Genomic DNA, 21,927 nt, shown 5'->3' with positions numbered 1-21,927 from the left:
AACGTTCTGTCCGCGGCATGTGACCGTGCCGTTCCGGGTATTTGGCCAGTATCCTCGCTTTCCACTTCAACTCATGGTTTATATTTTCCTTTTTTTTTTTGGATACTTCAAATGTTGTCCTTCATACGACCGCTTCTAATAGGATTCCAATCGTTATTTGGCTATCGGAAGGAGGGAATATGGTTTACTGGCCCGGACGCCGGGCAACAGTTGGCTCACGGACGAGCTGTTTGTCGTTCGGTGACACTGTGTTCGCTTTTGCCTGTTGCCATGCAAAAAGATGTTTTTCCGTTTGAAGTTCCTTTTCAAAACAAGATGAAAAAAAACCATTCACAAATTAGATACTAAATATGCGAATAATTGGTGCAATCCCATCGGGCACTGCTCACTCCTACGCTTCTGGCAGGAAGCTTTCCAGTGTTTATTTATTTTCCTGTTGCCGTCCATTCCTCGGCCCCAATTTTATTTACAGTCCCGAATGGGGAAAAAGGACGGTAAATAAGAGGAAATTCTTCTGAAAACCTCCGATGGGAAAGGTTTAGCACAAATGATCGAAAACATCTCTTTTGGGGATGGAGAGAACCTCCTTGAAAACCAATTAGAGATATGATTTTATCGATTTTTGGAATCGATGTAAATAGAAAACGAAAGGATTCATGGAGGTTGATGAGGTATTTAATGATTGGTTAGCGAAATACAAAACAGGTCCTTAACGATAACGGAACTTGAGTTGAGAAATAAAATTTCGATATTTAATTTTCAAAAACGCATATGTGTGCAGTGGCCTACATTTAGGGGCACTAGGCAAGAGCCTTTTTATAGGCTTTTTGGATTACATAATACATTATACATTGAAGTATATTGAAAGGCTTCTGAAATGGTACAACATTTGTTAAAACGATATGTTTATTTTGTAGAGTCGTTTAAATCATCCAAGTAAACATTGCCAAATATGTTTCTAGACAAACTTACTGTAAAATACAATGTATTTTAGAGTGCGCTGTAACACTAGCGACAAACCAATTGTATTGTGGTTTAAATTTTAGCCCTCTTATCAACCAAATTGATTGATGTCACCTCCGCATGTCGTTCGAGTCGAATTGAGTTATGTAACATACGTCAACGATGATTTCGACATCCTCTACCGGCATCGAGATGCCTTCCGTTCAATAACCCGAATGATTTATCTCATTGCCAGCCGAAAGCTTATTTTAAATAGCATATAATGCTTCCCCAACAGAAGAGTGTGTGTTGTTATCATTTATCGTCGAGCGGAAAAATGTGTGTCGCAGAAGTGTGTATTTTTTTTTTTTTAATTTTGTCGAGGCTAATCGCACATGTTTGATGTATCGCACGGCCACCAATACGGGCATCTAACACCTTCATTGTCGACTCTGGTGGTGTCGGTGGTTCGTTTGCCTCACGCAGATGCTCAAGTGGCAGATTAAGCCGGGATGTCGGCTGTTCGTTGTCACCGTGGACTTGAACCAGAGGGAAGAGTGTACTAACATCAGTTGGTGTCTATCTGGTCGTCAACACTGACCTTATTAGTTTCTCCTGTGACAGTTGTGCTGAGTAAAACAGTGTTATTACTCGTCTGGAAATTCAGTTTCATCAATTCGATTAATTATCGCTCTTAATAATGTCGAAGAAAACGTACGTCCAATTTGATGATAGAAAATATATCTTTTAAATGTTTTCTACCAGCATGCATCATCAACATTAGTGTGAGCTTTTCAGTTGTAAAACAATCCGACTAGTGTATAACATAAAGAGGGTTAATTAGTGGGTTACTATGAACGCAGACAGTCAATTAAAAAGGATTGCGATTAATTAGTGTTCAGTTAGTTATTCAAAAGAAGTGTATTAACCAGTTGTGCAGTTGGTGTTGTTACAATGCCCCTTTTTTCAGATCGTTTGTTGATTTAAGTTCCACCCACGTCAATGTTTGTGTTTTGCGTTTTATAAGTATTTTCAGTTGGCTTGGAAAAGGCTGTAGGATGTGTTTATTTTTCCCACCTTTCCCAGTTCTTTAACTGATGGAAACCAACCCCTTTTTTCCTATCGTTTTGTATTGAGTGGCTTGCTGGAAAATTTTAATTATCTTTATTTGTTTTTCCTATTCGTTGCTGTTTGCATATTTTTCACTTTACAGAGCTACAGAACGATTTGATTGTTGGAATTTTATGCCTTCGAGTGGTTTGGTTTCTACTCCTGCTTTTAAAGAGAGCAGTTTGACTATTGTTAAAACAAGTGCAATTGATGAAAATTGAATACAACAGGGAATGTTTTTTTTTATTCAAATTTGTTGCTCATTTTCCACCAATAAAATAGCGATCAAAAGAACCATTCCCAACCTTTTGCTATTAACCTGTGTTTTATTCATAATCGGTTAATCAAGGTGCATTTGATTGAAATAAAATTTAATTATCACGTGGCTTCTCGTTTTATTTGACACAACCGCACAGTTTTTCCGTTTTTCCAGGATTCTTTGTTTTGATGTTATGTATGACCTCTCCCCTTTCTGTTTGTCCGCCCACCCGTAACCGTTTGTGGCAAACATTTGAATTTAGTTCAATTAAATGGAACGCAATTGGTAGTTGCTTTTGGTCAACTTGTCAATTTTTCCCACAAACATTTGTCGATTGCATTCGTGCGGGGGAGGCCAGCCGTTGATTGAAACTGATTGACCATTCGGTCAAATTATGCAAATGGCAATATCGGTGAGCCATTCGCGCCAGTTACCGATTTTTTTCGTCTGTTGCATTTCCTTCCGAAAGTTGCCATTTATTTCATCGCGGAAAAGCCGTTTGCAAACAAACAGAAAACGTTTGTTCTTTTTCCATCCACGTGATTGATTGCTTTTGCATAATCGAACCCGTAATGTGATTATCGGGTGGGATTTTGTGTGTGTGTTTTTTGTTTGGTGATTATTTTTTTCAGTTTGCACACAATTTTAGTCTGATCGAGTGGAAATGTATTGCAAATTAGTTTTCGGTTTTCACGCCAAAAATCGTCCGGGAATCCCATTAAAAACAGCAGGCGCTATTGGAAAATCTCATTTTCCCTAACCGTGCACCGCACGGGAGCCACCGAAAGTGTTGTAATAAAATTTCCAGAAAATTTCACCCACCCCTCCGCCAAACACTTGATGCTTGTAACACTTCTTGTCCCCCCCTCTCCTCCGCCAGGCACGCCGAAGAGGACATCGAGATGCTGTCGAGAGTAATTAGTTTTGATGAGGTTGTTAAAACATCAATCGAAACATTCCGCAACACGTTCGGCACCGACCCGGACCTCGCCACCTGCGCCCCCGGCCGGGTCAACCTAATTGGCGACCATGTCGACTACAACGATGGTTTCGTTCTGCCGATGGTAAGTGTTCTAGGTTCGTGCGTTGGAGCCGTTGTCGATCAGCAAGGGTTGATTTTTAGGATTTGTTTCCGATTGAACGCCTTCCTCCTCCAAAACCCTCAAGCGGACCGATGGAACATGTAAAACATTAGTAAAACCCTTGTCCGAATGACCATTCAAAGACCTCCAACCCGCTCGGTTTCTCCCGGTTGAAACATTTTTCATCACACCACGCCTGATGGTGACGAGATTGATGTCGAATCGTTTGCCAATGCCACAACCTACCACTATATAACACAATCAACCCAGTGGTGGTGAACCTGGAGGTGTCATGTACCAGGGATTGTCCAGTCATAATTGCCTTTGGGGGGGAGAACCTTTCACCAGGAGTATGTTGCGGACCAGTGGATGTTGATTTGAATTTTCCATCTTAATTATAAGGCTGGCAGCAAACGGAAAGGGACCGGGGTTGACGTTTGCGAACGGTTTAATTTGAACTGGTTCCAATCAGCTCAGAAGTAATCAGTGGGTTTGACAAGATTAGCTCGTGATTGACTCTTGAACCCCCATACAATGTCCACCAACTGACATCAGAAGATGGGACAGAATTTCAAACGAAATCAGTCATCAGGTAAATGACAATCACATGGTTGATTACCTTTGCATGACACGCGCTGGTTAAAAATTATAGGAATTAAAATTAGAAACCCCATTTTCAGCATATCGGTGACAGTGGCGGAATAGGAATTAATTGGAAATTGATCAATACATATTTGTCATTTTTGTTTAACCTACCGGTCGCTGAAAAATCAAACAGCTTATCGTTGCCAATTGGTTGTGACATTTGCGGAAGGTGTTAATTTATTAAAATCAATCTCATCGTTTGAAAGCTTGGCGCAATTATTGATTGCAATGTGCGATCCAGTCCGACGATGTCCCATCTCCGATAAGCCCTGGAACTCTGGTTGAAACTCGTCAAACATGCTGTAAACGTATGTAGCGCCGAAACGGTGCCGAAGACCCCGCAGCGAGAGGCCGGTTAATGGTACACTCGATGAAAATCGATTTATCAGCCCATCCAGCCAATGGGCCAGACAAGGCCTTATCAGCAAAGCCACGGTACCCTTTCCCAGCGGGAAGAGGAAGAGACTGCCGGTGGAGGCTCGTTGATTAAAGAATAACACTTGTCGGTATTTTATCGCCACCGGGAACCGTGCGAGATACCTGCGGCGCGTCGACGTGCAATATCAAATGAAAACAGTGCCGGTGAAGACACCAACATCGACAACAACGCGGAAATGTCATAAATCCAGCAATTTATGTTTGTTTTTTGTTCTACTTTCTATGCTCCACGCTGGCGTTACATCATATGAGTGGCCTGCAAATAGTTAGCGATAGTTTAAAACAAAACGGAAACAACGTTCAATCCAATCCCCACTTTATCGGAACTTTATTTGTGCAGCAATTGAGCTGATGGCGTTAATATTTTATTTAACGTGCACAACACCCCGAGATAAGGCAACTACTGCACGGCAATTATATTGATTCAACACAAATGCAGAAGGATTAAGTGATAAGCTTTGAGAAGGTTGCATGCAAGGTTTGGATGCTTCTCTTTGAAGATTTCCTGGAAATTTATCTTCCTACAAGAACGATGTTCATTATTTCTTACTGATGAGAAAGATCTATTGTTGCTGCTGATTGTGAGTGATCGATTTTTATATTGAAGGCTATAGAAATTGTTTTATCAAAACTAGTGCATGTGTATTGTAGAATCACAGCAAATCCTTTTATCGTAGTTTTAGGAAGGAGAGATATTTACTATTATCTAGAAAGTTTGTTTTACGCTCTAGGAACTATCAGACGTTTTTAAATGAGACATTAGGACGAATGAAATAGATTTTAAGCAAAATGCTTTTATGTTTAAATTGATTTATACTTATAAGCCTTTGCAAGTGTCAAATAGTTAGAAAAGGCTAGAGGAAAACTATTAACAATAAAACTACCGTTTACATCAAATCGAACTGAGGTAAACATTTGGGACGGTTCGGGGAAGACCAAAGTTGAACAGAACATATACCGACATATTTTATCTCAAACCCTACTGTCAACGGGTATGCATACTTAAATAACCTTTGTTACTTGTGCAGTACTGGAGAGCCTTTTAATTTACAAAACATAAACTTCTCCTGTGTGCAGTTGGCACAAGAAGTCAACCGAAATTAATTTGAACAATCGAAAACAGGAACAAATTTCCTCCGCTGGAGCAGGACTAGCAAAGAAAAATCATAAACGCGTACAAAGTCCATCGAATCGGGGTCCCGCACGGTTCGTGGAAACTGCCTGCAACCGAAACTAATTGTTTGCCCCCATTAATTTCTTCTCACCCGTATCTTCCCTCTCCCTCTCTTGCACAGGCACTCCAGTTCGGAACGGTGATCGTCGGAAAGCGCAACGGCAGCGAGTCGACCTGCGACGTGGTCACCTGCTCCGAGGGCATCCAGGAGGGCTCGAAGCGGGGCCAGTTCGACAGCGGTTCCATCGGCAAAGGATCACCCAAGTAAGCCCGCGACCCACCGCCAACGCACGCTAGTTAATTAATTAGCCACCATTTTCCCGGGATTTTCCCGGACCCACGGACTCACGCATCATTTGCATACAGTCGCGCCCGGGACTCGGGACTCGGGTGTTCTGCACCTTGTGCGCATAATTTATCGTCCTGTGAGGTGTGCGTGCTTGCATGCGTGTGTGTGAATGGCCGTCCATCGGCATGAGGCAGTTTGAGTAACACCATCGACAGTTGGTTTTCGGTTGGTTTGCATTGAAAATGATACCAAAACAGAAAGCTTCGATCGAAGCCGTGGCTATGGGGGGGGGCCGGGGAAAGGACGAATGAGGAAAAGCGGTGGTGAGGGAAGGAGAAAAACACAGGACAAACACTTGCCGGTACACGTCCGGTGCGTGAAATTCCGCACTGCAGCAGCCGACCAATGCGGCCCACCTCGGGTTCGCCGGGCGGTGGGGGGGGTGGGTGTTTTCCGGTGGGTGTTGGGCGGGTGTCGAGGTTCTTGTTCAACATTCGACCAGCCCACCAGGAAGCAACAGCCGCTCAACGGTGTTTTTACACCCAGGACGTACCAAGGTAGCCGAAAAGGTAGCCGGGAAAAACTTCCGGATAAACCCTGGGGGAGGATCCTCGGGTGGGACGATCAATTTTCCCGGTCGTGGCCGGTGGAGGGCAGGATTTCCTTATTTTTGTTTATTTTCTCCAACGCTGCTGCAGCATCCCCCCGGTGATTTCCCTTGTGCGCGTGTGTGTGTGTGTATGCCGCGTGTTTGTTTGGATTTTCGGGTGTGCGCGCCATGGCGACGTCGAAGAAAATGGCGCGTTCATTTTCATATTCATGTATTTAAATTAAATAATACGACATCAAAACTCGCGGAAAATTCACTCGTATAATGAATGTGCAAACGTGTACATAATTCATGCACCGCACACCGCACTTCCCCCGGCGTTGGACGATGTTTGCCAGCGGAAAACCGGCCCCGGCAGAAAGACTCCCGTGTCGCCCGCGGAAAATGGTCTAGCGGGCCCACGGGAGCCTTTTCCGGGTGTCGAACGTAATGTCGTGGTTGTTTGTATTTTTTAATTCTATTTTATTTATTTTACCTTAAATTTCGTGTGTGTGCGGAGGTGTGTTATTTTTTGCGCAGACTACAAGAAAAAGCGGATAAGGAAAAATCCCCACGCGCTTGGGTGTGCATGTCCCACGTGTGTCCTTAGCCAGGGTTTGTGTTTTTTTTGCGCTAGATTTTTATTCAAATTCAGTCGTACCTCATTCCAATGTTTTCCACCTGCAGACACCTGCTTCTTTCGACATGCCATAGGTTTTCCATTTATTCTCGCTTTCCTTTCGGAAGGTTGGAAACAACAAAGACCAGAGCAAAGCCAGAGTAAATCGCACTCTCTCTCTCTCTCCCTCGCTATGCGTGGCAAAACAACCTAACACGGAAAATTGATTAATTTCCCACGCGCATAGGACGGACTCGAGCTAAAAAAGCTGACCATCCTGGTTCCCTCGGGAAGGGTGGGTGGATTTTCCACCCGACGAGCGCCCCGGAGTTGGAGTTCCGTTTCCGGATCCCGACTGCATCGTTTGGTGTTGGTGTTTTGAGGCGAGGCGAGCATCGAAAACATGTGTCGTCCGTTCGCCCGGTTGGTGCAGTGTTGTTGGAAGATAAAATTTGATTAAGTCCTCCCATCGAACAAACACACACACACACAAGTACACACTGACACCATCGGTGTCGCGTGCAGAAGAGATTATACACGCTACAAACAGCTGCCGAGGCCAACCGGAGGGGGACCGGTCAGCGCATTCGCCGGATCGGTTCCGGATTCTGTTGTCAAATTAACCGGGAATTATTTCACCCGGGAAAAGTGGCCCGCTGGAAAATGCCCGGTGCGAACGGCGAACCGGTGGTAATATTCGATCGCGCGCCGATGATCGTAAGTGGATTATTAGCGCAGCAGTGGCGTCCTCCCCATCGAGGGACACGCGATGGCACGAAGCGATTATCTGTGATTAAGTTGGTTGATACATTGCTAATGTGGATCCCGATGCGAAATCAGATAAATATTTTAAGCACCCCCAAGGTTTCAGGGGTTTTTTTTTCCTCCCCCTCGCGTTCTATGTGATCCTGATTGATTATCGCGTCGTTTGGAATCCGTTTTCCACCGGACACGGTTGTAGTTCACGGCCTTTTTTTCCTTTTTTCCATTCAAATAGATCGCGATAGTGGCAGAGTCGGTTAATATTGATGAGGCTCACCGGAGCATAATTTAGGCAATGTCACTCGTTTTTGTCGAATTTTTACGCATTGTTTTGGGTTTAAACTAGATGCAAATTCATTTAATCGTTTTTAACACAACCCGTCGGGCAGTGTTTTAAAAATGCACCATGCAGAAAATTCACAAATTGAACACTTTTGGTTGAAAACCTGGTTGCATAAATTGAACATAATGTTTTTACTTAACAAACAAAACAAGCGTATCAAATTGTGTTGGGAATGTTCTTTAGTTTCAAAGGATCGAGAAGGCTCATGAAGAGATAGAAAAAGTAAAGCAGTATAGTGATTGAATTATTTAAAACATTCTAGCATGGATATGAATTAGATAAAGGATTAAGGATTGGGAACTTCGTCGTTCGTTAACCAGTGAACCAATTTGCGATGTATTGTGGTGTCAACTTTGTAGATTAAAAAGTTGTCAACTGGGATGCAATTCAAGATCATCTCAGCACTGCTCCACATTAGTCCTGAATTATAACACGTACATATTTGAACTCAACTTATTACATTCAATTATAAGCGTACTACAAATTTAACTACTGAAAGTAAACAAATCTACAGGAGTATCTCATCAGCTGGATGGCAAAACTATATCGCACAACTATGCACCACTTTGAAGCAGTTATTATATCTGGCACAATTTAATTACGTTTTTTCAAGTACACTTCCGGTGGGCTTTGGCCATAATTTGCGTGGCTTTACTCGGTGATCCCGCACCAGTTTTTCCCGCTCATTTCTTTTTTCCCCACCGCAACGTCCCACCTCGGCCGTGTTGAGCTGCTTTTTCCGGCCAGCAAATCATTCGGATTGAACTAATTTGAGTGGCTCGAGTTAATTGCATTTATAATTAGCAAACTTCAACCTGTGGCATCAACGGGCCCTCATCCTTCATCGTACCCCCATCCCTGCGCCCCGCGAGGGTACGATTGTGTAATCAATGGTTCGCCATGTAGCTTCGACACACAAACACGCACACACACACACACACACCTACACAGAGGCATTTTGCAAACGTAATCATTATAATTGGAGTGCGAGTTCTGTCCTGCCTTTTTCCTTTCCGCTTCACAAATGAGCCCATTTTTCGCGCGCCCATCTTTGGGCCCATCGAATTTTGGGGATTTTGGCAATATTTGGCTGCTTTCCCCTCCCTCCTGCTGTTCGATTGTTTATCCAGGAAAGCTAGTGGTAAGGGAGGGTTTCGAAAGCGCGATTGAAGTGGAGGAGGTGGTGGCAAAATACACACCAAAGCTAATTTCCACGTCGAAATGTAATTGAAATCCAGCCGGTGGTGGGTCTTTTTTCGGACCTTTTTGTTTTGGGTCTGCGGGCACAATAGAGAATGATTGAATTTGGTGTGTTTCGCCCCGCTTTTCCGGCTTCCCGAGACCCGGGTTTTGGGGAATTTATTTACGCCCCGCGAGCAATCCTTCCGTGAAGGGTCATTTTCTCGTGCGATAGATTCTATTGGTTCGCTATTGGCAAGTATCATGAATCATTTTTATACCGTTCGAAACCAATTTTCACGCGCATTTTCAATTGAAGGGTATTATTTTCAGCTTTCGGGCAACGAGAAAAAAAAACTATTTAGAGCAAATTAATTTTGCACCTGTTCGATAGAACGGATATGAGAGTTAGTAACGCTTGGTTTTCCCTCCCGATCAGATGGCTCAATTACGTCAAGGGTGTGATGTTCCACTTCCGGCGGCCAGTTCCGGGCTTTAATGCGGTCATCCACACGAACGTGCCCATCGGTAGCGGACTGTCGAGCTCGGCCGCCCTCGAGGTGGCCACGTTGACCTTCCTCGAGCAACTCACCGGACACCGAGCCGGCAGGTAAGTGATTTATCACATTTTTGTCTCCGCAATGAACAACTTTCCATCCCATTCCGTTTTTCCAGTGCGGCAGAAGGTGCACAATTGTGCCAACGAGCGGAACACACGTTCGCCAACATGCCCTGTGGCATTATGGATCAATTGATCGCGATCGGAGGCCGAGCTGATCACGCATTGCTCATTGATTGTCGGTAAGTACTAAACTAACACTTAAAAGTGTCACTTTAACTAAAACAACTAACAAACCGTCTACCAAGTAGTTTGTAGATTTGAAGCCATAAAACAGAAAAATATTTTAACTTTGGATTTGCTTGGGAGGTCAAACAGTATTGAAGGAAATAAGGCATCCTGATTCAATACAAACATCTCCTTCAAAATGTTGTTAATAGAGGCTTTGTCTAAGAAAACATATATAAATGTTCATACTAGTACTCCAACTACGTTACCTGCCATTTTTTAATTTATTCGTCCAACAAATACTGCCGATTATTTTGAAGGAGATGCGCTTTCATTTTTTGATTTAAAAAGTCAAACAATTTTTTTGTTTGTTTCAGGTTTTGTTGCTTTTGAAGTTCGTTAAAGCACACTTTTAACTAATGCTTCACATTTTTAAACATCAAACCATTATAATTGCTATCAAAAGTTACCGGGGTAACGTAAAAAGGTTCTTTAATGCATCTTTTATTTTTTCAACGGAACATTGATCAATTATTATCGTATTGACCTATCCATAAAGCAATGTTTATGATAGCATTCGGAGGTATTTCTTGTAAATAGTTCTGTTTTTGATATTCTATGGTATTTAAAGACAAATTTTGTCATGTACCTGCGTACATCTAACTATTTGCAAATTCATTCTTTCGATAATTATTCAATTTTGTAACAGAATGTAGTGAAAAAAAAGCATTTTATTTTGACAATGACATGCTATATGATAGAATATTTGTTTTGCATAAAAGCAAGCGTTGGAAGTGAACATTTTCCTGTACGTTCAATATGTTTTGCCAGCAAGATTAAGTCCCGGATGTGCAATAACTAAGGTGACTCTAACATGCACCGGAGCTACAAGAAGTCATCTCGTGTAAAGGGAAGGAGAAACACTTTCCTCGCATCCCGCATCAAAAACATCTCATCCGAGCTGATGTGTTGCACATCCATCATTTGTTTGTGCCTGGATTTCAAACATAATTCCCCTGCAAGTGGCCAGCTTTGGTGGCGGAGCGGTCCCCAGATCCCCTAGCGTCGTTGCATTGTACGACCGGGTGCTCTTTTCGCTTCGCCAAACTGCGGTAGATGGCAATCGGAACCGTGCCATTTCCTCCGTGCGAGAGCGCATCCGTTTAGTTCGAAACAGTCGAGAGCCTCCGCTGTCGACGCCGACACGTGTGGAGGGCGAGCCATTTTTGTGATTCCAAAGCATTATCCCGAAGCGTGACATGAACCCGAGTACGCCGAGTACGGTGACAGGAGGGGGCCGTTTTAATCCTTCCACGGTTGGGAGAGGTGCGGGCGAGTAAACTATTGAGCGAACGTGTCTTTGTGCAAACATCGGCTCGGAGCCAGCCACTCAGGCCACCGGGGTGTTATTCGAATTAGCCAAAGGAAGGACGGTCGGACTGGAGCGGGCTCGAGCTTCCTTTTGTCGGATGCATATCTCTTTAATTAAGGTGCACAAATGAATCCTGACAGCTATCCGTCTCTAATCCGGCTGCCGGGGAGTGGCTTGAAGGGTGGTTCCCGTATCGGGCTTACCTTGGGGAGCCACTCGAAACCACGGCAACCTGCATCAGGATCCCCTCGAGCCCCGGCAACGGCTTAATTCCTGGCTAATATATTCGTGGTGGTGTTCAAGAATTTCCGAAAAACATTCCCTTCCAAACCTCTTACTACCACTTGGCGAAGGGAGAGGGGGGGAGGTAAAGTGCAGCGGAAGTGTCCGGCCATTGTCAGATGTCCCCTTCGTTTCCGTAAACTTCCGCCAAGAACCGCACGTCCCTTTTCCCTCGCGCCTCGTGGAGTAATTCAGAACAGGATAACACCCACCCGAGAATTGGCCAACAGAGGGGATAGGGGGTGGGTGGAGGAATGTGATCCGGTTCGAACAATTTGGTTCGTTGAGTGCCACTAAACCGGAAAATTCAGCACAGCTCGGGTTGTCGCCGGCCGAAGAGCTACTGAAAGGTTGCTACTCCATTTTGTATCGGTCTCGTGTCCTTGTTGCTTCCAATATTGTGATGAAGGAAGCAAAACAGGAGCATCGTCCTGCTTTCGAGGATTATTCCGTAGCTTAGATACGGGAGTATCTACTTTCGAACTTGCTGTTCGAATGCGTTGCTTTAGATGGTGTTCTCTTAACTTAGGAGATAAGAAGAATGAGTTAGAAACTTTTTTCCAATTTCCTATAGCTTGTTTTTGATTTAATTTTTCCAATTGATATTTTATTTATTATATTTTATGTCAGTTATGATTGACAACTTTTTTCTCTTTTATTTCACTTTTTTAATTCCTTACTGCTCTTTGTTATAGCTTTTTTATTTTATCTTCGTTAGTTTCTTTATTCCATTAATTTATATTTAATTGTTTTCTAATGCAACAAAACCTTAGTTTCAGTTGCTCTATGTAATCGATTTGCCTTTCATTACATGTAATGATTCGGTTGGACTTTCATGAATCTGACATTTTCAAACGTACATTCGTGACCGGAATCTGTCTCACAATTCATTGAAAAAATCTCACTCCGCTCTCCTACACTCGCGGAGAATGCATCGAACACACGTCAAGCTACAATTTGTCGTATCGGTCTTATCTTACTTCCGGCCTGCAACTCCCTGGCAGCGGTGGGGAAAAAGGTGTCGAGTGTCGGGCACGACTCGAAGTCAAAGGAGTCCGCCGGAAAATTACGACCACACAGGGGACCCTTTCTTCGTGGTGCTTTTCCTTCCGATCGCAGTATCCTGAGTAGTAGTGTATCGCTGTATGTGTGTGTGTGCATGCATGCATGCAGGCTTGCGCTTCGCTGCACCCGTGCCGGAAATGGGCTGAATGCAGCGGAAACTCGATTTTCCGGTGTTTCCCTTGGTGAAATCTTGAGCCGACGGTTGGGTTGTGCGAAAATTACAGACGAGTGCTTGCGTGTTTCAATCTGCCACATTCGATCGGAGCGCGGCGGAACCAACTATTTGCCGGTTTCGGGGTGAAACGTAACGCAGGAGGAAGGATAAAAGGAGGAAGGACACATGTCAACAGAGAGGCGGAAATATGAAACATGCGATTGCACAAATATGCTACCCGGAAGATACCGGATTGTTCCGGAGGTTTCGGAAGTCAATATCAGGCACTTGTTTCTGTGTGTGTGTGTGAAGATACATGTTCCTCAGAAAGGATTGAAATGCATTAATGTGTACTTGCAGTTGAAAGGAGTTGCATTACTTCGTCCTGATCGACACGAGTTGCAAATCCATGGGTTGCACAAATTATACACTCGCCGCAACGACAAAGAAACGAACAAAATGTAAAAGTGACACAGGGTTCTGTTAAAAGAATTTATTTCAAATGAACTATGAAAGACAACATAAAGGTGTTTGAATTTTCAACTCTTGTAATGCATCAATTTTCATCAAAATTCATTAAGTTGATTTACTTTCATATTTCACTCGAATCTGGAAAACTTGATGGAAAGTTCAGATTGTATATTTTGTTTGTATTTTTGCTTCATTGCCATGAGTTGTAAAATGTGGAATTTACATCTTTCGAGCTAAGATAATTTCAAATAATTTAGATTTGAATCCAACATATCTTTTTAAAGGGTAGCTACCACTAAGGTTTATTTTTTCCACCGAATGAAAGGTTGATAAGATAATTAGTTTAGAATGATAAATAGCATTTAAAAGCAAACGTGTTAAACATTAATAAGCGAGGTTTTAAAATCTATTTAAGAAATAAAATAATAGTTCAGCAAATTTTAAGTCACTTAAATTAATTTCACACGAACACCTTGAAGCACAAAGGCTGGAAAATCGTTCTCTCATCTCAAACGAAATGGAAACTTGTAGAAACTTACCACATCATGCTGCTTAATATGAGTTAAAGAGAAGAAACCCTCGGAAACAATTGTTTTTCCTGCATCCTCGCCCTCGATAACCACCCTCCGGAACGCAGTAGGATCTGAAAGAAATTTTCCGACCAATCGGGAAAGCGATTCTTTCGAAGATTCGATCTAGCGAAAGAGAGAGAGAGATTAACTCCGACGTGATAACAAAACCGGAGCCCTCGCTCGGATGCAACGATTGATGGGATCGGAGGAATTGAGTTGCCTTCACCGATTCCGACACATCACTTTCATTGGCACATTTCCTCCCTCCCTCCCCTTGCCTCGCACACGGTCTTTCCCTTTCACGTTGAGGAAGAAAACGGTTCCACTCGACGTGAGACATTGTTGGGACGGTCTTCGGCTTCAATCCTCGCCTGGGGTTTGAAATGGTTCACAGTCTTCTGTAATTGTTCCGAGTGTTATGTGTGTTTACACACACACACACACATATGTGTATGTTGAATACTTCATCGTTCTACAGCCGAGTTGGTTCCTTTTCCGTTCCAATCCGGTCGGGAAGGAAAGGATCGTAAAATGCAACAATCTTTAGAGTGAGTGAGCTCTTCCGGAAAAGCCGGCTTGTTACGGACGCTTACGTCGTCGCTTCCTGGCCGCTTCTGCTGCCGGTGCTGCTTTCCCGGGAATTTCCCAGCTTCCAGATGGATGATGCTTCTGAACCGCTCGATTCGGAAGATTTAATGAAAGCCGTAAAATTAACAATTTCATTCGCCCTTGGGTCGATCGTTGGTGCTGTTTATTTTTTAAAACAAGTCCGTTTACTTGCTTTCTTGGGTTGGGTTTTTTTTCCCCCCATTTTCCACCATATTGGTTCCGAGGTTTTATTACCTCGGAAAAGAGCTCCCGTAGGAATGCTTCGGTGCTTCTCCTTCTGAAACGCCTCGGTCGGTTAGTTTTGGGTGTTAATTCCAGGATTTATATGACATCAAACCACCCTCCCGAGTCGGTCTCTCGTCCTCCGTGTTGTAAGGGCACTCGTTGTAATGTTTTTTTTGTCCGGTAATTTCAGAAACCTCGCCACCGAACCCATTCCGTTCGAGGCTCCCCATCTAGCGGTGTTGATCTGCAACTCGGGTGTCAAGCACGAGCTGTCCTCGAGCGAGTATCCGGTGAGGAGGAAGCAGTGCCAACAGGCCCTCGAGCTGATGGGTCTGGACAGCTACCGGGATGCCTCGCTTGACCATCTGAAGGGTGAGTTTCAACTTGTTCCGAGCCGCGGAGCTTCCAATCAGACGGAGAGCTGCATGTTTCCGGCATTTGATTTGACCAACGGCGAGTTATCTGGTTCGTGGTTGCATTTTAGAGTATTTGAAATGTAATCGATAACAGCTTTAAGTCCAGAAGCCTTTACCTTTTGCGGGGAACAAGCTTCCATATTAATCTAATCCAATTCAATTAAATCAAATGAGGTTTTACCAAACAGTTTAATTGTTGCTATTAATCCCCAAAGGGGGTCTTAGAGGAACAATAAGAGTTATTTTTTAATATGACAGTGAAATTTGATAAAACTTTTTTAAAGATAATTGAACGCAAGAAGGCACCTTCACACCTTTCAAAGAACTAATCCTTCTCCATAATTTCTATATTATCCCCACGAATCTCCCCATGCGGATGCCATTTCTGACACCTGACACGTGAAATGCACAGCGCTCCAGAACGCCAGCGAGCTGTTGGTGCGTCGGGCCCGGCACGTCATCACGGAGATCCAGCGTACGACGGAAGCGGCCGCGGCACTGAAGGCTAACGATTTTGCAAAGGTAAGTGTCGGCAGTTACCCTCAACCGAGAAGCTATACATATTTTCCGGCAGCTGTTGCAAAACAGAAAGTGAAACTAACTCATTACAAACGAAGCTAAATGGAGCCGAAATTCGGTGGAGATCGGTTTGAATAGGTACTTAGAGGTGGAGAGTTGAAATTTGCGCAACATGTGCCCCCCCTTTTTGAATCACCTTCGAAAACTATCGGCTGTGGGGAGATCATTTGTTGTTTTAACTTAACGAGGCACTTGAAATGGATTTGTACCAGAAGGCGGCAAATCAATTGAGAGTGGATTGGAGTGATGGTTAAGAAATGTGTTGAGAAGCACGTTTCTTTGAAGTTACATAAGTTTGATAATAAAAGTAGAGAATTATTGGGCAAAGTGTAGATTAGAATACTGGCTAACTTCAGTGATTATCGTAGGACGTTCCCAATCAACATCACAAAAGAGAAGGATAAATATCTTGTCTTCTAAACACTAACATAAAATTTATCAAAAGTAACAGAAAAAAATTATAAAAAGTAAACAACAAATATACATAAAAAAACATAGAGCAAACGAAACAAATGACGTAAAAAATCGGAATAGGTGCAGGCAAATTGTAGATGTTGTGGTATCCCTTAGAAAGCCTCTGCCAAGTCGCAAACGTTGTAGTAATTAAAGTAAAAACAAGCATAAATTCGGATCCTTTTGAAAACATTTAAAGATGAAATTAATTTTCCTGAAAAACCCACCTTGATTTATGAAATCAATTTCAAATAAGTTGAGTTTTGCTTCAAGTTCAAACTATACCTTATTCTAATCGATTCCTTCCGCAGATGGGCGCCCTGATGAACGAATCGCACCGATCGCTCAGCGAAGACTTCGAGGTGTCCTGCCACGAGGTGGACCTGTTGGTGGAGGCGACGCTCCAGGCGCCCGGTGTGATCGGTTCTCGCATGACGGGTGGTGGCTTCGGCGGATGCACCGTCACCCTGATCGAACGTCAAGCCCTCGCCGACGCCGTGAAGCACGTGGACACGATCTACTCGCGCAAAACGGGCGGAAAATTTCGGGCCAAGTTCTACCTTGCGCAACCAGGCAATGGCGCTCACAAGCTCGATCTGAGTAAATACCTCGGGTGAGAAGGGCCTGCTCTTGAACGGAGACAACATTCCAGCTTTTGCTATACAACTATTCAAACAACTATGAAGTAGGAACAAATAAAACCGTGCACTTTGAACGGACTTTCTCTGGTACACTTACCTTTCAAATTTCAACGTGTTAATAGATTTGGCAAAAGAAACATACTGAACACATTGATTGCGTTTTGGTTGGGTTTCTTTCCGATTTTATTGGTTTTTTTTACAAAAGAAAAATTTTACCATTTACTTCCACTCTGCTACTCCAGTTCTCGAGGACCGGCTGCTTACCTCCTCGGTTTCCTTAATTCATCATCTTTTTTCCAATTAACAACACGTTCAGCACAGTTCTTGAAACATTATCCTCCTATCTCGGAAATTGATGGACAATTTTGAGCCTGCAAGCCATTATGCTTCAGTATATCTCATCGTTTTGAGGTTTTTACTCGACATTCATCTTGTCACGCTTCTTTTCTACTCGTTTTACTTTCCATTTCATTTCTTTCCTGTACTTCGGTCGTTCAAACCCTATAATATTTTCTTTCGATTTGCTCCAACTTAAATATCTGGGTTTCTAGCAACACCTTTAGCCACCGTTTTTTTTTTATTTTCGAGAGTCAATTTTTCGTTTGTTTTGTTTTCGTCTTCCCTTCTTTCGATTTTCCTTTTCCCTTCTTTCAATCTTTCTTCTCCAACAGTTTTTTTTTCTGTTTTTCAATTGTTTCATCGTTTGTGTGGTTGGATGTTTGCTCCATGTTTTACGTTTATTTATTTTTTAACTTAAAAATAATTATATTTACCTAATATAACACCATATCACCCCTGTTTCTTTTTGTTTTGTTCTTGTTCTTCTTGTCTGCCCACCCGGACATGCGCTTTTCGTTTGTTTCTTCTATGATGTTGATTCGTTTTGCTCTGCTCTTGCCCGCGTTCGTCGGTTACGTTCCTTGTTATGTTCCTGTGCCTTTGCAATGTTTCTTCCATGGTTTTGGATGTGTGTATGTGCGTGAATGAGCATGAGTTTGTTCTCGAAACATAAACGTTCTTCCCCCGACGAGGCTTCATTCGAAAGCAAAAGAAAAACAAATCGTCCCCGCGGAACAAGAGTTGGTTTGTTCATGTTGCTATGCTCATGCTGAGACGCTCCCGTTCCAACTTCCCTTCTTCACGTCTAATGGCTGCGATGGGTCTATACACAATGCTTCCCTTCCCGGTGAATCGCAAAAGAACTGCCAGCTGCTTCCGTCGAAGGCTACAAAAACCGGCTGGTTTAACTTTACCCCCTCCAGGATTGAGTTTTGGCGCTGAAAACATTCCCTCCAGCTTTTACTGTCTGTTTCAATACATTAACATAGAGCGCCCAGATTTCGCTTTTAAACCCCCTTTTAGCAACATGTTTTCCTAGGCTACTACCGGTCGGGGGCCCTTTCCCCCTTCCTTGCTCGACCCAGTATTTGCCACTTTTGGCATGAAAGGGCAAAGGTAAAAATATGTATAGTTCAATATATATCTATTTTAGTATATATATGTATATATAATAGTTCCTATTCTTCCCTGGTTGCCTCCAATCGTCCGTCGGGTGGAAACTCGTACACGAATGCACCGGGCGGTTGCTCTTTCCTTACTTGTTTCCGAACAACACGGGAACGACGACGGGTTTGTCTTGAGGCCGGTACGAGATGAACTTAGATCATTAGACATTCCTTTAGTGGAGTTTTTGATTCGTTTTCTTCCTCGTTCTCAACGATACTCTTTCATACAAAGACACACACGCAAGCATATACACACACACGCACACGCAAACATTGGTTTAACACACTCACAAGCGTACACGCACGTCAAATAAAAAAATGTGACCGAAAGCAATAGCATAAAATAAGGAAAAAGTTGATAGTGATAAGAATTTTTAAAACGATGCGATTAACAAATTAAATATTATGTGATTATGAGTCGAGAATCACAAGACACAACCATAGATGGATGGAAAAACAGTTATCAAACAAATGTCAAACGACAAGTGTGCAGATTTATAATAAACAATCGAAAAGTGCGTAAAGGTAAACTAATTTAGTTTTTGCAACGTTGCAGGAATTGGTGCGAGTTAGTGCTACGTTTTCAATTATTTTAAAAATATTGATTAAAAAATCAACGATGCCGGGTCGAAACAGGTCGAACGCATCCTAATCAACGGAAGCTGCACGTTTTTCTGCCGCCAAAGCAAGCGTATGTTATTCATACACAAACGAATTTGCTTGAAAATCAACTGTAGGGCAAACAAAGCAAACTGTGCTAAAAATCTATACAGCACTGTCTGGCTTCTGAGTGCCCTTGAAAGTAAGGCCAATAAAAATACTGCTATAATTTCTGCTGGACTGATTACCTGTATCTTGTGTTCCTCCATACTGTTTAATTTTGTTTCTCCTAAAACGATGCTAATATCCTTTGATTCATCGCTATACTTTTGATTAACTGCCTTCAACCGGAAGTACGATTTTTCTTTTCGTTTGGGATACAACAACATAAACGAAGGATGCTGTGCTGTCAGTATAGTAGTGCTGTCAGTTTCCTTGTGGTTTGCTCCCACATCTGCACACTCACATGAAATAAATTTACTGACCCGAAGAGGGGATAGGTGCAGGTGTTTAAGTTGCTTCAGTGATTAAATGTCCTTCCGATTCGTTTTGTTCGTATTCAACTGTGAACTTTCTATTGTTGCAACTCCGACTCGTACAATCGCTCAACCACGCCTTTACACAATCACACATACACACACGCACACGCCTACTCACACGTACATCACATCCGTCCACAAATGCTGCTGCTCGCTTCGACACTGAGAGTTTGCATTTGTGTTCAGGCACACATTCACGCCGTTCCCCCCTCCCTCCGCTTTTCGGTCAACTGCCCAGAGGTTTTCCCGGACCGAGAATGAAGGGGTGTGGGTGTTCCTAAACACCTGCCCCAATGCTGCATTCCGGGAGGGTTGGGCTGTTGCTTACCTACCACCGTCGCTCCACCGCTTCCCGCTTAGGTCCTGGTGGACGCTACGTAACGAAACGTCCGCTTCCCTCGGGCCGGCACTGCTTTCGCGGTTAACCTCCGGCTGTCAAACTGTCCCGCCGTATCCGCTTCCTCCTGGTCACTGCCCTCGGCCTCGGCGGTGGTTGCCAGCCGATTGGACGCGCTGCTGCCATCATAATCATCCTCGTCGTCGTCGTCGTCGTCGTCGTCATCCTCCTCCTCCTCTTCGTCGTTATTTACAATTGGTTCCAATAAATCATCCCCATCGGCCGGTATCGATATCCTGGTGGTTCGGCTGCCGCCGCCCGACGGTGGTTTCTTGCCTAATTTATTATACTTAATTCCAGTGTACATCGTTTGGCTACGCTTCTGCGCTCGCGGGATCGGTTTTGTGTTTGTGTTGGTGTTTTTATCCGGTTCGCGGTTTTCCGATCGATGGATGGCCACGTCGTTTACGTGGAGTTTTCGTTTATCCAAACGGCGTGAAGTGTTTTCAACGATACCGATGCGATGAAGGATGAAATGAAAAGAAAGCAAAAAAAAATTTGTTATTATTTAGAATTCGATCAAACACCCGGAGGTTTGAGTCACAGGTGCGAAATTCGTTGAGGAGACTGTTTGTGCAGAAATTTAATGACCGAAAAACAATCCTTGCCTAAGGAGAACAAAAAAGTATATGCCGATCCAATCAAGACGTGCTGGAAATGAAAACCGAACACCACAAGCGAGGCTTTGGCTGAAGAAAAGGTTTACACGCTTGCTGGTGTCGTGAAGAAACCCAAGAAAAAAAAAGGTTTTATGTTTAGCCTAGTGAGAACCAAACATCTTTAAACCCGCTTTCATCTCCATCATGATCAACTTTTTCCTGGCTTTGTGTTTAGTGAATGTTCAAGAATGATTTTCGATTTTTCTTTCATCGGGCTTACTGTCGAATCCACCGGAACGGAATACCTGGGAAACGAGCGAATTCGGCCCGTGGGGAGTTTGTTTGTAGATTTGATCATTTATTACACAAAGCAAACCTGCGCGACCCCAGTGAGCCGACGGTGGATGGCGTAATAAATAGAACAAACTCTCCAAAGGATTTGATCGACCGAACACAACAAGAAATACTGGCGATCGACGGTGTGAGGGATCGGGGGATGGCGGAGTGCGTTTAATCAGCGTCCTCGTCGGTGCCTTGCCCCGGGACGAAAGTGTTACGGGGGGCTCGTTGGGCGAGAGAACAAATGAACGGGATTTTAATGGAATCCTTTTCCCCCCGTCTCCACCTCGCTGTCACTCGGGTCGTCACGTTCCAATCACCTCGAGGTGTAAAAAACGCGGTGGAAAAGGTGGGCGAGACGGCCACAGTCCAGGGGATTTTGCCATCACGACCGCGCCGGCGAGCGAACGGGGCATTTCAGCGTCATTTTTGACGTGGAACAAGGGGAGAAGAGCGGGGTAGGAAGCGAGACAAGCAGGAGGCGATGATGTTGGCTTACGCGACAAATTGATTTGTGGTTTTCCCGCGAGCACCGAGCCGCCTTCGGGGAACTCAGCGGCTCACGGTGGGAAAATGTGTGACGATGTTCCGGTGGCGGGAGGGAAGCGTAAGCTTCGTTTCTCTTTCGCTTTCCCGCTCCTCTTTGCGGGAAATGGTACGATGCCGCTGGAACGTCGTAAGACAACGCCGAAAATTGCGGTTGACGATAAAACCCCCTACGGCCACGGTGTTCAAATCTCGAGACGGCTCCGTCGTCTGTTTACCAAATAAACTGAACCAACCCAATCCTTTCAGTGAGAGTATATATGTGTGTGTATGTGTGTATCTTTCGCAAGGAAAAGATGTAAGCATGGTGCCCCCGATGCGGGTGCGGATGGAAGCGGACGGATT

At 43.8% G+C, this 21,927-nt stretch overlaps 2 protein-coding genes across 2 annotated transcripts in view; one reads left to right on the top strand and one right to left on the bottom strand.

Annotated features, from left to right (window-relative positions):
- The first annotated feature begins 3,197 nt into the window (after window positions 1–3,197).
- LOC131269251 (galactokinase-like) lies at window positions 3,198–17,434 on the top strand. The gene is made up of 7 exons (XM_058271627.1): window positions 3,198–3,375; window positions 5,772–5,914; window positions 9,871–10,041; window positions 10,107–10,232; window positions 15,159–15,340; window positions 15,797–15,906; window positions 16,728–17,434. The coding sequence occupies exons 1-7, from the start codon at window positions 3,214–3,216 to the stop codon at window positions 17,031–17,033; spliced, it is 1,200 nt and encodes a 399-aa protein (XP_058127610.1). The 5' UTR covers window positions 3,198–3,213; the 3' UTR covers window positions 17,034–17,434.
- Window positions 17,435–17,624: 190 nt separating this feature from the next.
- LOC131271861 (furin-like protease 2) overlaps window positions 17,625–21,927 on the bottom strand; it is an 89,982-nt gene continuing 85,679 nt past the window's right edge. The window contains exon 15 of the mRNA XM_058273423.1: window positions 17,625–20,420. Coding sequence (XP_058129406.1) covers window positions 20,058–20,420 — 363 coding nt within the window. The 3' untranslated portion in view covers window positions 17,625–20,057. The remainder of the gene's footprint in view (window positions 20,421–21,927) is intronic.

The sequence above is a fragment of the Anopheles coustani genome, chromosome 3, assembly GCF_943734705.1.
Source record: "Anopheles coustani chromosome 3, idAnoCousDA_361_x.2, whole genome shotgun sequence".
NCBI lineage: Eukaryota > Metazoa > Arthropoda > Insecta > Diptera > Culicidae > Anopheles > Anopheles coustani.
Note: the sequence above shows the minus strand (reverse complement) of the source record. Positions and strands in the feature narration are given on the sequence as shown.